We start from the raw sequence: 16,765 nt of genomic DNA, 5'->3' as shown, positions 1-16,765 counted from the left end.
TGCCCTGGCTGCAAATTTCAGAGAAGGTCTTTCTGAAGCCATTAAGAATGTTATGGTGGGGTTCCCCACGCCTGCAAGTCTGAATGACTCAATGGCTTTGGCCATTCAAATTGATCGGCGTTTGCGGGAGCGCAAATATGCGCACCATCTGGCAGTGTTTTCTGAACAGAAACCTGAGTCTATGCAATGTGACCGAATTCTGACCAGAATTGAGCGGCAAAATCATAGACGTCAAAATGGGTTGTGCTTTTACTGTGGTGATTCAACTCATGTTATCTCAGCATGCTCTAAGCGCATAAAAAAAATCGCTAAATCTGTCACCGTTGGTACTATACAGCCTAAATTCATTTTGTCTGTTACCTTAATTTGTTCTTTGTCATCCTACTCGGTTATGGCTTTTGTGGATTCGGGTGCTGCCCTGAACCTGATGGATTTGTCGTTTGCAAGGCGCTGTGGTTTGGTCCTGGAGCCTTTGGAATTCCCTATTCCACTGAGGGGAATTGATGCTACACCATTGGCTGAGAATAAGCCTCAGTATTGGACTCAAGTGACCATGTGCATGACTCCTGTACATCAGGAGGTGATTCGTTTTCTTGTGCTGCATAATTTGCATGATGATGTCGTTTTGGGTCTACCATGGCTGCAGGCCCATAATCCAGTTCTGGATTGGAAAGCTATGTCTGTTTCAAGTTGGGGTTGCCAGGGGATTCATGGCGATGCTCCTTTGGTGTCAATTGCTTCTTCCACTCCTTCTGAGGTCCCTGAGTTTTTGTCGGACTACCAGGATGTATTTGATGAGCCCAGATCCGGTGCCCTGCCTCCTCACAGGGATTGTGATTGTGCTATAAATTTGATTCCTGGTAGTAAGTTCCCTAAGGGACGACTTTTTAATTTGTCTGTACCAGAACATGCCGCGATGCGGAGTTATATAAAGGAGTCTTTAGAGAAGGGACATATTCGCCCGTCCTCCTCCCCTCTTGGTGCAGGATTCTTTTTTGTGGCCAAGAAGGATGGTTCTCTGAGACCTTGTATAGATTATCGTCTTCTAAATAAAATCACGGTCAAATTTCAGTATCCTTTGCCATTATTATCTGATCTGTTTGCTCGGATTTAGGGGTCCAGTTGGTTCACCAAGATAGATCTTCGTGGTGCGTATAACCTTGTGCGTATTAAGCAGGGGGATGAATGGAAAACAGCATTTAATACGCCCGAAGGCCATTTTGAGTACTTGGTGATGCCTTTTGGACTCTAATGCTCCTTCTGTGTTCCAGTCCTTCATGCATGACATCTTCCGAGAATATCTGGATAAATTTATGATTGTGTATCTGGATGACATTTTGGTCTTTTCTGAGGACTGGGAGTCCCATGTGAAGCAGGTCAGGATGGTATTTCAGGTCCTGCGTGCTAATGCCTTATTTGTGAAGGGCTCAAAATGTCTCTTCGGAGTACAGAAGGTTTCCTTTTTGGGTTTTATTTTTTCTCCTTCTACTATTGAGATGGACCCGGTCAAGGTCCAGGCTATTCATGACTGGACTCAGCCTACATCTGTTAAGAGTCTTCAGAAGTTCTTGGGTTTTGCTAATTTTTACCGTCGCTTCATTGCTAATTTTTCTGGCGTGGTTAAACCCTTGACGGATTTGACCAAGAAGGGTTCTGATGTGACTAATTGGTCTCCTGCGGCCGTGGAAGCCTTTCGGGAGCTGAAGTGCCGGTTTTCTTCGGCTCCAGTTTTGTGTCAGCCTGATGTCTCTCTCCCTTTTCAGGTCGAGGTTGATGCTTCTGAGATTGGAGCAGGGGCTGTTTTGTCGCAGAGAAGCTCTGATTGCTCTGTGATGAAGCCTTGTGCTTTCTTTTCAAGAAAGTTTTCGCCTGCCGAGCGGAATTATGATGTTGGTAATCGGGAGTTGTTGGCTATGAAGTGGGCATTTGAGGAGTGGCGACATTGGCTCGAGGGAGCTAAGCATCGTGTGGTGGTCTTGACTGATCACAAAAATCTGATTTATCTTGAGTCTGCCAAGCGGCTGAATCCTAGACAGGCTTGTTGGTCGTTGTTTTTCTCCCGTTTCAATTTCGTGGTCTCGTACCTGCCTGGTTCGAAGAACGTGAAGGCTGATGCTCTTTCTAGGAGTTTTGTGCCTGACTCTCCGGGAGTTTTGAGAGCCGGCTGGTATCCTCAGAGAGGGAGTGATTTTGTCTGCCATTTCCCCAGATTTGCGACGAGTGCTGCAGAAATTTCAGGCGGATAGACCTGACCGTTGCCCACCAGAGAGACTGTTTGTCCCAGATAGATGGACAAGCAGAGTTGTTTCCGAGGTTCATTCTTCGGTGTTGGCAGGCCATCCTGGGATTTTTGGTACCAGAGATTTGGTGGCTAGGTCCTTCTGGTGGCCTTGTCGCGGGATGTGCGTTCCTTTGTGCAGTCCTGTGGGATTTGTGCTCGGGATAAGCCTTGCGGTTCTCGTGCCAGCGGTTTGCTTTTGCCTTTGCCTGTCCCGAAAAGGCCTTGGATGCACATTTCCATGGATTTTATTTCGGATCTTCCAGTCTCTCAGAGAATGTCTGTCATCTGGGTGGTGTGTGATCGTTTTTCCAAAATGGTCCATTTGGTGCCCTTGCCTAAGTTGCCTTCCTCCTCCGATTTGGTTCCTCTATTTTTTCAGAATGTGGTTCGCTTGCACGGCATCCCTGAAAATATTGTGTCTGACAGAGGATCCCAGTTTGTGTCCAGATTTTGGCGGATCTTTTGTGCTAAGATGGGCATTGATTTGTCTTTTTCGTCGGCCTTCCATCCTCAGACGAATGGCCAAACCGAGCGAACTAATCAGACCTTGGAAACTTATTTAAGATGTTTTGTTTCTGCTGATCAGGATGATTGGGTGACTTTTTTGCCGTTGGCCGAGTTTGCCCTTAATAATCGGGCTAGTTCTGCTACTTTGGTTTCGCCTTTTTTCTGCAATTCTGGTTTTCATCCTCGTTTTTCCTTGGGTCAGGTTGAGTCTTCTGACTGTCCTGGGGTGGATTCTGTGGTGGATAGGTTGCAGCAGATTTGGAACCATGTGGTGGACAATTTGAAGTTGTCACAGGAGAAGGCTCAGCGCTTTGCCAACCGCCGTCGCGGTGTGGGTCCCCGACTTCGTGTTGGGGATTTGGTATGGCTGTCTTCTCGGTATGTTCCTATGAAGGTCTCCTCTCCTAAATTCAAGCCTCGCTTCATCGGTCCTTATAAGATTTTGGAAATCCTTAACCCGGTGTCATTTCGTTTGGACCTCCCAGCGTCGTTTGCCATTCATAACGTGTTCCATAGGTCTTTGTTGCGGAGGTATGTGGTGCCTGTGGTTCCTTCTATTGAGCCCCCTGCCCCGGTGCTGGTTGAGGGCGAATTGGAGTACGTGGTGAAGATCTTGGATTCTCGTATTTCTAGACGGAGGCTTTAGTATTTGGTTAAGTGGAAGGGCTATGGTCAGGAGGATAATTCCTGGGTTGTCGCCTGTGATGTTCATGCGGCCGATTTGGTTCATGCCTTCCATGTGGCTCATCCTGATCGCCCTGGGGTTTTTGATGAGGGTTCGGTGACCCCTCCTCAAGGGGGGGTACTGTTGTGAACTCTGTTTTTGGGCTCCCTCTTGTGGTCACAAGTGGTACTGTGTGAGTGCTGTCTTTGGGCTCCCTCTGGTGGCTCTTTGTGTCATTCTGCAGGTCTGAGGCTGGTTCAGCTGTCTCGTTATCTGTTAGCTGGTTTCCTATTTAGCTCACCTGGACTTTCAGTGGTTGCCTGCTGTCGATGTATTCAGTGCTATTTTGATCTCTCCTGAATTCCTTCGTTATCTGTCTCGCCAAGAGAAGCTAAGTTTCTGTTTGGTTATTTTTTGCTCATCAGTGTTCAATATGTTTCTTGGTTATTTATTTGTCCTTGTCCAGCTTGCTAATATGTGATTTCCTTGCTTGCTGGTAGCTCTAGGGGGCGGAGCTTCTCCCCTCACACCGTTAGTTGGTGTGGGGGTTCTTGAATTCTCAGCGTGGATATTTTGCATAGGATTTTTTACTGACCGCACAGTTCCCTGTCTGTCTTCTGCTATCTAGTATTAGTGGGCCTCATTTGCTGAATCTGTTTTCATTTCTATGTTTGTATTTTCCCCTTACCTCACCGTTATTATTTGTTGGGGGCTTCCTATATCTTTGGGGTCATTTCTCTGAGGCAAGTGAGGTCTTACTTTCTCTATAGGGGTAGCAAGTTTCTCAGGCTGCGTCGAGACGTCCAGGAATTTAGGCACGTTCACCGGCTACCTTTAGTGTGTTTGGTTAGAATCAGGATTGCTGTCAGTCCAGTTACCACCTCCCTAGAGCTCGTTCTATGTTCAATAACTTAGCTAGTCCATTCGGTGATCCTCAGCCACTAAGGATCATAACAGACAACCCTCTCACGGAAAATGTGTGGGGTGTAGAACCGGAAGATGGTGAGATACTTGCCATAGGGGTTGCCAAACTAGGGACGGAGAGTAATCCCGATAGGCTCCCCCTAGAGGTAACGGCAGGAGAAATTGACAATGTTGTTTCGGGCGTAGAACCCTAAGATGTCTGCCACAGGGGTCGTCATTTTAGGGATAAAGTGTAACTCCGAAAGGCTCCCTCTAGAGGTTGTGGCAGTAGAGGTCATGGGGACCCCATTGAACCCCGAGCTAGAGGTGTTCCCTGGTAAGTTCGGGACAGCTCAGATCCAGGGTCCCACACGGAGACGCAGGTATAAGAAACATGCAAATAGAAAGGGCGCTGGGAAGAGTGTGTGGTCGCCGAGGCGACATGCGCACGCGGAACCCTCTGGCAGTGGCCACTACTCCTTGTGGGCTATCTACACAAAAGCTGTTCCATTCAGCATGTCCACATGGACATTTCCTCTCTGAACCCTGCTCATACAGGTAATATATGGTACAGATGATCAGGTTTTTAAATACATCAGATAAGGATTGCATACATCAGTTAGGACTGCTCTACCTGGGTATACCTTGACGTTTGGTGGAGCAGCTTAGTATACATTTTTTGCAAAAAACGTATCAACCAAATACCAACCAAAGTTTTGTGTTGAACTTGCTTGGGTCACTGCCATTTCACTGTGTATGGTGCTACCCCTGCATCACAATATATATATATTTACATATATATACACACACACACACACACTGCTCAAAAAAAAAAAAAAAAAGGGAACACTTAAACAACAGAATGTAACTCCAGGTAAATCAAACTTCTGTGAAATCAAACTGTCCACTTAGGAAGCAACACTGTTTGACAATGGCCCTGTTCAGCTTCCGTCCCCTGCTCCATGCTTTCAGCTCTAGGTGACGTCACCCAGACCACGCCCCCTCACACGCCGCTACAGTCTAGCGGCGCCTTTAGCCAAGGCACTCCGCTTGTCATTCTTCCTGGCGAGCGCAGCGGTACAATTCCAATAGGGGAAGACGCTCCCCGGATTTCTACCATCCTGCATCGCCTCTTCGACCCCCAACTCTGGACTCACGGAGGCATTGCATGTCAGTGTGTTTCATGTAGCAGCATGCACATTTGTCACTCTCAAGCACTAATTGTCTCCACACACTTGGATTCAGCCTACTGGTCTTTTTGCCGGCACATTATGATGCAAAAAAGACACAGCACCGGCACTGCAGTGGCGCAACACCAGTAAGTGTTCTTTCTTACTTTTTGTGACTGGGACCTACTGTGCTATTTTTTCTTGGTGCATGATTGCTATTACCGGTGGTTGTTAGCGATTGGTAATCAGTATATCTATTAAGATTGGTTATTTATTAATCGGTATATATTCAATGCCAAAGCCTCAAGGTTAATATAGAAACAGTCTTTTTAACCAACTATTTATTTAATCTATTCTTAATAGGGTAGCGCGGTGACTTTTGGTTTAACTTTATATATACAGTATATATATATATATATACTGTATATATATATATATAAAGCTCTGGCAAAAATTAAGAGACCACTGCAAAATGTTCAGTTTGTCTGATTTTTCTCTTTATAGGTATACTTTTGAGTAAAATGTAAATTGTTCATTTATTCTATAAATTTCTGACAACATGTCTCCGAGATTCTAAGCAATAAATTTTGTATTTTTTTTTCTGAAAAGGAGAAATGGTCAAAATGAAAAACAAAAAACAAAAACAGTGCTTTCAGACCTCAAATAATGCAAAAAAAACAAGTTCATAATAATTTAGAAACAACAATACTAATGTTTTAGCTCAGGAAGAGTTCAGAAATCAATATTTTGTGGAATAACCATGATTTTTAGTCCCAGCTTTCATGCGTCTTGGCATGCTTTCCACCAGTCTTTCATACTGCTTCTGGTGCAAAAATTTAAGCAGTTCTTCTTTGTTTGATGGCTTGTGACTATCCATCATCCTCTTGATTACATTCCAGAGGTTTTCAATGGGGTTCAGAGATTGGGCTGCCCATGATAGGGTTTTGATGTGGTGGTCTCTTAATTTTTGCCTGAGCTGTATATAAAGAAAGGAAAGGCATGGCTAGAATGGAATAAGTCTAAGAATACAGAGAGCATACAACATGGCATAGATGTGACATTCACTGATATTCATCCACCAAGAAGGCTACTTAGGACACTTGACTTAGTGGACTTAACCTCTTAGTGACAGAGCCAATTTTGTCCTTAATGACCAAGCCAATTTTTACAGTTCTGACCACTAGCACTTTATGAGGTTATAGCTCTGGAACGCTTCAACTGATCCCACTGATTATGAGATTGTTTTTTCGTGACATATTCATGTTAGCGGTAAAATTTATTCGCTCTAACTTGCATTTATTTATAATAAAAAGAAAGCGGACATTTGGCAAAAATTTGGAACATTTTGCAATTTTCCAGCTTTTAATTTTTGCACCCTTAAATCAGAGAGTGGTGTCACACAAAATAGTTAAGAAATAACATTTCCCACATGTCTACTTTACATCAGCACAATTTTGGAAACTTTTTTTTTTTTCGTTAGGACGTTATGAGGGTTAAAAGTTGACCAACGATTTCTCATTTTTCCAACAAAATTTACAAAACCTTTTTTTTAGGGACCATCTCACACTTGAAGTGAAGTGAGTTTGAGGGGTCTATATAACAGAAAATACCCAAAAGTGACACCATTCTAAAAACTGCACCCCTCAAGGTGCTCAAAACCACATTCAAAAAGTTTGTTAACTCTTCAGGTGCTTCATGAGAACTAAAGCAACGTGGAAGGGAAAAAAATAACATTTTAATTTTTTCACAAAAATTTACTGTGGAACAAATTTTTTTTTTCATTTTCACAAGGGTATCAGGAGAAAACGGACTACAAAATTTGTTGTGCAATTTCTGCTGAGTACGCCGATTTGATGAACAGCAGATTACTGGACAGTCTGGTCAACGATTACATATTCTGGAGTGAAACATGGAGTTGTGATTGCAGCTCTGGGTCATAATAGTACAGGTTGTAATGAGATCAGGATAACATTATTGCCACGTATCTGCGCAAGTCATTCAAACTTTTTGTGTCTCTATATATAATCTGTAAAATATTGTCAGCTTGTAAAAAGTTCAGGTAGTTTTTTTCCTAGATACAACCCAACAGAATAATTTCTATAAGAACAACTCCATAGATAGTACAAACAACAATTGTAGGATATGGATATCAGCTGGTGCCGCCCTACAGTCAGGCCTGGAGAACTGGGACAAACAGGCTTGGTAGAACAAAATCAGTCACCGAGACAGGCTTAGTGTAGCAGAAGTTTTATAGCTTACTATTAGTCAATCGTCTGAAACTCATGTGTGCAAACAGCCGGTAAATGAAACCGATTTAAAGTATGTTGTAATACTATACATAACTTCTAGGGGTAAAGTGCAGAAGTCATACAAAGTCAAAGTTCTAATGCATTTTAGAATGAGGTCACCTATTGGCCTAATAGGCAAACATTGATCATTCTAATGTGGTGGCACTGGTGCTTTCTCCTTGTTGTGTGGGTGGCTGGAACAATCAGATGACTTACACTCTTGATGATCATGAGCTAAATTCACACTGTAGTTTGCAGTGTTGATAACGAGAAGTCAGTGCAGTTGTGCAAAAACTGCTAGGGGACCTGATACAGTTATTAGCAATGCTGTCCTCAAGTCAGAAGACTGACTTCTCTACCTCTTTTACTTTACAGCTAGTTGGATCCAGGGTCGGATGATATGCTGATATGCACATGACAAAGTGGCAAAAACTCGATGTTTGGGCCCCCCATTCAAGTAAATGAGATACGGGTACTGTTCAGGTACCTGAACCCAAACTTTTTTTTTTCTAACTCTTCAGCTGGACCTGAACATCCAGGGGTCCGCCCATCTCTAATCATGTGTCTGGTGTGTAGTCACATGTCTAGTGTGTGACTGGTATGTATGCTGTGTCTGGTGTGTATTATATTAGGTGTCTAGCATGTGACCGATCTGTATGCATCCTGCGTCTAGTGTGTGACTTGTGGGTATGTCATTTGACTGGTGTGTATGTGTAATGTGTCTAGCGTGTGATTGGTGTGCATGTATCTTTTGTCTAGCGTGTGACTGGTGTGTTTGTATCCTTTGCTTAGCGTGACTGGTGTGTATGTATTGTAAGGAGACTAATGGCTGCGTAGTCGATGGGAGGTTTGTGTCACACAGATGACTGCTCTCTGTAATGTAACCTAGAGTATTTTCTCTAGTGCTCATAAGCACTAAGAGGCTCTTTGATGCACCTGGGACCGGGTTAAGGGTAGCTATGAGAGATGGGTGGGACTGGCTACCCACATACCTAACCTCTGCGTGTGGTTATCAGTAGTGATGAGCGAATGTACTCATTGCTCGGGTGTCCTCCGAGTATTTGTTAGGGTTCGGAGATTTAGTTTTCATCGCCTCAGCTGAACGATTTACAGCTATTAGCCAGGCTGAGTACATGTGGGGGTTGCCTGGTTGCTAGGGAATCCTCACATGTAATCAAGCTGGCTAATAGCTGTAAATCATTCAGCTGAGGCGATGAAAACTAAATCTCCGAAAACTAACAAATACTCGGAGGTCACCCGAGCAATGAATATATTCGCTCATCACTAGTTATCAGCCTATATAATGGAGGCTGTTGTTTGGCACATGGTCTGTGTGTTTGGAGGGAGAAGGCCTCCTGTGTGTTTGGCTACAGACCGAGCCTGAGTGCTGGACTCTACCCCAGCCCGTGTGCCCACAGGCCTGGCGGAGCAGAGCCCTGCTATGGACATTGTGTATTTTGTTTGCCTGATCTAAAGGCTGTTTGTTTTTCTGTTTTGCTTCTGGGGTTTATGAAAGAATAAACCCACATGAATTATTAAAGGAATGAGCCTATTTTCCTCCTGTCGCACCCAAATGAGTAAAACCCTTACAGCATCCTTTGTCTAGCTTGTGACCGATGTGTATGTGTCCTGTGTCTAGTGAGTGTATGTGGCACATGTCTAATTAATACAATCTTTCTGTGCTTATACAATATAATTTTTCTCGGCAGCACTTTGCACAAAATTATATGCTGACGATAAGGATGATTTTAAATCAAGCATAAGAATCATTGCACCCAACAAATGAGCATTTTTCTGGTTTGTCAGGTGATTGTTTGGACAGGTATATAGTTGGACAAAATTCCCTGATTATCAGCTTGACTATATGGAAGCTAAGGGAAGACTCTGCAGCTAGTACTCCTTAAGCATGGTGGGCCCCAAGAATGATTTTCTCTGGTGGGCCCAAACTACTCCAGTCCGACGCTGGTTGGATCCCTTTCTCACTGTGATTTGTAAGTTTTATTCACTTGAAAGTATCCTTAGCCTCCCACTGCCTACATCTCCGAATTAATGTATTATGGGAATTAAACTAGTTCCCAGTCTCGGAGACCCAGCAGATGACACATGCATAGTGTAATACAATGTTTGTACATAGGTGCAGTAATTAAGTTGATGCATTAGTTTATGGTAAGTTAGCCGTATACATAAAATAGCTGTTGCCTTAAAAATTGTTCACAAAACATAAATTTCTCTGAAAAAAAGGCAAAAGATGTAGAGCTTTCATCTCTAGTATGTGAAACATGTACCATCATGCATCAAGTGTAGCCTGTCCATGTATTGTCCACAATAGTGTCAGGAATTGTGTTGATAATGAAACCATGACTGCTATGTTTCATCTATTCTTAAATATACTTTAACAGCTCTCAATGACCTGTAATGAGGTCCGTCAGGTTCCCATCAGGCCTTGTGTATTTTTAAAAAGCAAGAAAGATGCAAACTACAACGTTTTCCGCTAAAAATACCAGAACCTATGGTGGAAAGCAGATTGCACAGATGTGGACAGAACCATATTGAAGTCATTCAGACAAGCAGAATTATGCACTTAATACGTGTGTTCACTGTAAAGGCTGAACGAGTCTGGTGAATTCATATGTGATCCTGAAGTGACCTCTTAGGTTAGTGCGTCTCCTATTGCTACAGACCCCTAAATTAGATTCCACTGTCTGGGATATAGATTTAAAAAATATCATCAATCAATCCACAGCATAGGCTCTGCTTAATGCTTGGTAGACTGTATCACAAGGTATTAACGCTTCATATGATCTGTGTTTTTCCTTCAGAAAATGTAAGTAAACACAAACATTACTTACCTGCTCAGGTTCTGTTCACATCTGACAGATGCTGGACAAAAAAAAATCCCAGCCTGATGAAGTATATTAGGTGGTTGTAAATTGTAACGACCTATAATGAGACCATACAGTACAAGGCTTTCCTGAAAAACAATAAAACCAACCCCTCGGAAGAAGCTGAACGCGAAACGCGAGTCAGGGGTGCTCTTCTGGTCTGACTTCCACACAGGGTTTGCCTCTAATTTTTGATATAACCCTAGCCAGCACTTTTTCATATGATGGCTTGAATTCACATCTCTGGGTGTTTCCTATATGTTCATTACATATACTATATCATGACTTATCCTATAGAACCCTCTCAATTAGGACACTATGTCCTAGACACTATGTCCTGGATGCTTCTTAAATAGGTCTAAACATTGCTCATTGGTGTATGCTTGAATCTTTATTGGGTCCATGAAGGTCTCATCATTTCCATAACACCCTTTTGTGATATTTGGTCTATTGCTATCCATGTAATGCTATATTATCTATCCAATGGATTGTTTTGTTTGGGCCATCTAGGTATTTTTCACAGCACTTCTATCTTGGATTGTGAATTGTTCTGACATTTATTTCTATGCATTATTTTGCCTCACTATTTGTACATTGGATTTGCATAAAGACTATGGATAGTCACCTGCATATGTATTTTGGTTGCTGGCAATTATTTCCTTTCTATTTAGGCACCCTTAGTGGCGTCTACCTCTGTTGCCATATCTCTATTTAATTTACTTCTCATTTTGTATTACGTGTCTTCAATAAAATGTCATTTTATTTTACTTTTGGTTGCTCCACTCCTGTTTTTTTTTGCAGGTTTCATTGTGAAATGTAATAGTACGTCATAGTGAGAGCGTGATCCCCACAGTAGCCCAGCTGTAATTAACAACTGAGCTTTGACATAACTTCAAGCATGTGTTAGATGCAGACAAAATACACTGCAATACTGAAATATTAGAGTGTGCTCACATATGGTTAAGTCTCTAAGTGGGACTAAAACCGAATTAAAAATAGTTTAAAAAAAAGGTAAAATTTGTTGCACAAAAAAAACAAGCCCTCGCAAAGCTTATTCAATAGAAAAGTAAAATTATGGGTTTCAGAGTAGAGTGACAAATACAATTTTTTTTTCTTAATACTTTTTACTGTGAAAAGTAGTAAAAAAAATTCTCCCCATTTGATATCATCTTAAGCCTCACTCAGACATCAGTTTTTTTTCTCATATGTGAAAAAAGGACATTTTTATCAGTATGTTAGATCACCGGTTGGTCCATGTGTCTGTTGCAACCATCTGTGTTTCATCAATTCTTTTCATATATACAGTATATATATATATATATATATATATATATATATATATATATATATATATATATATATATATAAATAAAATAAAAATATCCAAATTTTTCCTACCAAAAAAGGACAGCACTGGGATGTCATCGATGTGATGTCTGCTGTTTTCCTGGACACACCGTGTTTTAGTGAGTCTGATCTGTGACTCTGTTCAAATTGACTTGTCTCCGGTTTTTTATAAGGACTTTTTTTATTTTTTAACTATCAACTTAAGAACTAACAGGCAGGTAGATAGCAACAACCTGTCTGTTCTGCCCACTGTCTATCTCTGTCAGCACAGAGATCACAGACCGCTTCTACCAGCGATTCTGCGCCTTCCAGTGCCTTCATGTCGACAGAGCAGCTGCTTCTTTTCTGCTGTGTAGACAGGGTGTGACTGCCGATGTCTTGCTGATTGACAGCTGGCTCCTGCTGCCTGACTATCAGAAGCCAGTTGTCAGTCAGCATGACGCTAGCAGTCACACCTGGTCAACAGAGCAGGCAAGCAGAAGAAGGGCTGCTATGTTGACATAAAGCAGCAGTCATTATATGGTATTCTGTACTTGCAATTGCTCATTTTGCCTTTCTACCCAGTTAATTATTATGTTTTATCCGCTCTATGTAGAAACTGGAAGTCTCTGTTATCCTGCATTTATCATCCCTCTCTTCATTTCCTGACTTCCTGGCAGGAGCTCCTCCCTCAACCCCCCCCCCCCCCAGGGACTTTTGCAGTGATTTATGATTTGTGAAGACAAAATTGAACTCCTGTTTCTACATAGAGCCTAGAAGGATTCAGCTAGTCAGTTTTTAATCAAGTGATGCCATAGACCTAATGGAAAACAGAAGAATTACTACACTGATCTGCATAATAAAGTTAAAATGTTTTTCTAACCACATCATGAGTGCTTTAAAAAATTATTCCCATAAAATAAAATAAAATAAAAAATGCAGCAAAAAAAAAAGTACATTCAAGGGCGTAACCGCACAAGTCGCGACCGTGCCCATGCGGGTGGGCCCTGCCAAAGCAAGCATAAACTTCAACTGCATCCGTGCATGGCAATACATTATATTGTGTCGGCCAATCAGAGGCCAGCAGCTAACGACGGCGTGCACTTGACGGGGCGCATGGGCATGGCAGTGAGTTCAGGTGCTCCCATCGCTTCCACGGATGGGGCACAGGATAAGGGACATATTACCAGGATACGGGACATATATACCAGGTTGGGAGATAAATATACCAGGATAAAGCCCAGGGTAAGGGACCTATATAGCAGGATGAGAGGTATGTATACTAGTATGGGCAGGGGCCCCGACTTCTTGGTCCTCAAGACTCATACACCAAGTATTTTTGCTTTCTGTATATGTGGGACACCAGAGCTTGTGAGAAACAATGGATGTAGAGGAATTGGCCTCCATGAACTGACTTCAAGCCTGGTGATCCAAATATTTTACATGAGACACTTTACAGAAAGAACATTATAGTTCCACCGTTGCACAATAAATTGGGTCTCATGAAGTAATTTGTTAAAGCTTTGCCAACTGAAGGAGACAGTTTAAAGTACCTCATTTTGGCATTTCCAAGCCTGTCATTTGAAAAAATAAAGGCCAGTGTTTGATGGTTTTCAGATTTTCTTGGAAATCCACAAGCTAAAAAGTACACCAAAATTGTCTAGAAACTCTAGAACTACAAAATGCTTGCTTGCAACATGAGCATCAAGGTGCATTTTCTGTATAGCCATCTTGCTAACTTACCTGAAAACCTTGGTGCAGTCAGTGATGAGCAAGGTGAACGTTTCCACCAAAATTTGAAGGTCATGGAGGGATGGTATTAGGGTAGATGGGATGTACATATGGTGGCTAACTATTGTTGGAACATCTGGCGAGATTGTCCACAGATTAAACAATTCAGGAAGAGCTAAAAGTGTACATTTGTGCATTAGCTGCTACCTAACTTTACTACTTGCACAGAATTTGACTTACAGTAACAAAATATTGTTTGTATGAACAAAATAGGTTTAAATAAACATTATAGTCAGGTTATTATTTGCATTATTTTTCATTGTATGTACATTTTGTAATGTTTTGGAGACAAAGGGAGGGTATCCTGTAGCTTAAAAAATAGTTGTGATAGCGAAAAACTGGGGTGACTTTTGAATTCAGAAACTAAAAGTTAGTCAAAAACAAGTGTCAGATCTAACTCATATTTTACTTCCTGGACAATGGACCACCTAACAGGTGAGCTCACCATTCTCATCCCAAAAAATGACACAATTATTGCAGCTTTGTTGTGTGTTTTTGATGCACAAAATTGTTTAACAACCGGAACAACTCGGTTTCTGTGTTCTCACCAATAAGAGAGTTTGGATTGAATCAGTCCTTGCAAACTTCTGGTCAAGTGACTACATCAAATAGAACAAACAGGCGACAGGATAATTATCGGGCTCCTTTTAGGGCAAAGTTTTGCCTAAAAAAGACCACAGATGCTTACAATCACATTTTGGTCATTTATTGTATAATTATTAGTAGAGATGGGTGAACCCGAACAATAAAGTTCGGGGTCGGTATCGAACACCTACTGTTCGGCATGGACACAGAACATGGACTTCACCAGGAAGTCCATCTTATTGTTCGGGTTCGGCACCCCAATCACGAGGCATATTTCGCCATTATCAGCATGACAGCGTGATAAACACCGGTGGCTCTGATCGGCAGGAAGAACATTACTGCCTGTCAGAGAGCTGCAGCTCCCACACTTCAGATGACCACGTGAGCCTGCAGCTGTGACCGGAGGTAAAAATTTGCCTACAGTCACAGACGTCTGATGATGGGACTACTACTCTCATCAGACTATGCCTGCTACCACTAATAACTGCGAGAGCATGCTGCGCTGAAGGGAGTATTCATTAGTTGGTGCCTGCGCTGTAAATACATTAAAAAAATTACGTGGATTCCCCTGTATTTTTTATAACCAGCCAGGCAAACTGACAGCTGCGGGCTGCAACCCGCAGCTGTCAGTGTTAGCAATGCTAGTTATCAAAAATAGAGGGATCCCAGACCTATGTTTTCTAATTATTTAAAGTCAACCTGTCAGCAAGATTTTAAGTAAACCACAGACTGTCAGGTTTCCACTGTTATACTATAAACATGGCACCTGGGTTGATGAAATCCGTCTTGTTGTTGTTGTCTAATCTGTATTTGTAGTTTTCAGTTAATGAGATTCTCATGCTCTAGGGTGGGTCTGTTGGGGGGTCTTTATGTGGTGTGGTTTTTTCACATATGCATCTTTATGGGCTTATGCCTTCTATTTTACATAATGTATATAATATTGTTGGCTTAGGAAAAAACATGTGGCTGCAGCAAAATGGTGCCGGCGCCATTTTGCTGCAGCCAAATTTTTTTCCCTCCAGCAAAATAGTGCCAGCGGCGCATGCATCCCCCACATTTTTTACAACCAGCCAAGCTAAAGCAGACAGCTGGGGGCTGGTATTCTCAGGCAAGTAAGGGGCCATGGATATTGCCAACACCAGCCTAAAAATAGCAGCCCGCAGCTGCCCCAGAAAAGGCATATTTATTAGATGCGCCAATTCTGGCGCTTTGCCCGGCTCTTCCACTTGTCCTGTGATGGCAAGTGGGAGTCATATTTGTGGGGTTGATGTCACTTTTGTATTGTCCGGTGATATCAAGGTCACAGTTTAGTAATGGAGAGACGTCTCTAAGATGCCTATCCAATACTAATCATATACCTATATTGTAAATAAACACACAGCCAGAATCAAGTCCTTTATTTGAAATAAAAACCCAACACTTTCACTTTTTTATTTAAAAATAACAGTTATACTCTCCTTAAGCCCATTCCACTGAAGCCCTCACCTCCTGTAAAAAACTGAAAATAATAAACCCCTGAAGTCACCCCTGAACTGTGGTGACTTCAGTGAGATCACCGATATCAACCTGAGAAAATGTCTCACAATGCAGCGCTGAGCTTTGAGTCAACGCAGTTCAGGGGCCTGGCTAGGAACGCAGCCTCAGTGACCTGCAGTAGCCTCGATGACGTAAACACTACTCACTGACGATGCGCTCGCAGCAGCTCATTCTCCTGCAGTTTTCAGCCTGGACAGTTGCATCTTGGCACGATCCAGGTTGAAAACTATTTATCCCAGACATGAATTATGGTGTAGAACAGAACGTCGGATAGGTGAGGGATATGGTTGTTTTTTTTAATTTTTGCTTTATATGAGACCACGGCTTCAATAGAATGGGAGTTAGGTGAGTATTTTTGTTGTTTATTATTTTCTTTTTTTTTTTTTTTACAGGAGACGATGGCTTCAATAGAATGAGCATTAGGCGAGTATAACGGTGTCTGTTTTTAAATAACAAAGTGTGTTTTTTTTATTTCAAATAAAGGACTTTATCCTGGCTGTTTATTTACAATATAACTATAAGATTAGTAATGCATAGGTGTCTTATAGGCTTCCCTATATTACAATTTTTCAAAGGAGTCACTTTCCAGTTGCCACACCTTTAATTTTTCTCTAGGTTGACTGCTTCAAGGGGGCTGTCTCATGGTGCTGGGGCTGCTATGATTTTCCCTGCTCCTGCTCCAAATGCCAGCACCGCAGTGGTTAAAAATATCAGCAATGACATCACATTCCCGGGTTGCTTGTAGGCATCCTGCAACTAAGCATGTGTGGCATCATCAATAGTCTGCAGCTCCACACATGCTTAGTAAATGGACATGAAGCTGAAAGTCATGC

General features: G+C 42.1%; 1 protein-coding gene across 3 annotated transcripts in view; it reads right to left on the bottom strand.

The window, feature by feature from the left end:
- SKAP1 (src kinase associated phosphoprotein 1) overlaps positions 1-16,765 on the bottom strand; it is an 862,974-nt gene that overhangs the window by 77,007 nt on the left and 769,202 nt on the right. For 2 of the 3 annotated variants that reach the window (XM_077252209.1, XM_077252208.1), the window contains exon 12: positions 16,206-16,688. The exons of the other annotated variant lie outside the window; for it this stretch is intronic. In XM_077252209.1, coding sequence (XP_077108324.1) covers positions 16,572-16,688 — 117 coding nt within the window. In that variant the 3' untranslated portion in view covers positions 16,206-16,571. Of the gene's footprint in view, positions 1-16,205; positions 16,689-16,765 lie in introns of those variants that run through there. 3 annotated transcript variants of the gene reach the window in all.

The sequence above is a fragment of the Ranitomeya variabilis genome, chromosome 4 (genome assembly GCF_051348905.1).
Source record: "Ranitomeya variabilis isolate aRanVar5 chromosome 4, aRanVar5.hap1, whole genome shotgun sequence".
Classification (NCBI taxonomy): domain Eukaryota; kingdom Metazoa; phylum Chordata; class Amphibia; order Anura; family Dendrobatidae; genus Ranitomeya; species Ranitomeya variabilis.
This window is presented reverse-complemented; position numbering and strand designations above follow the sequence as displayed.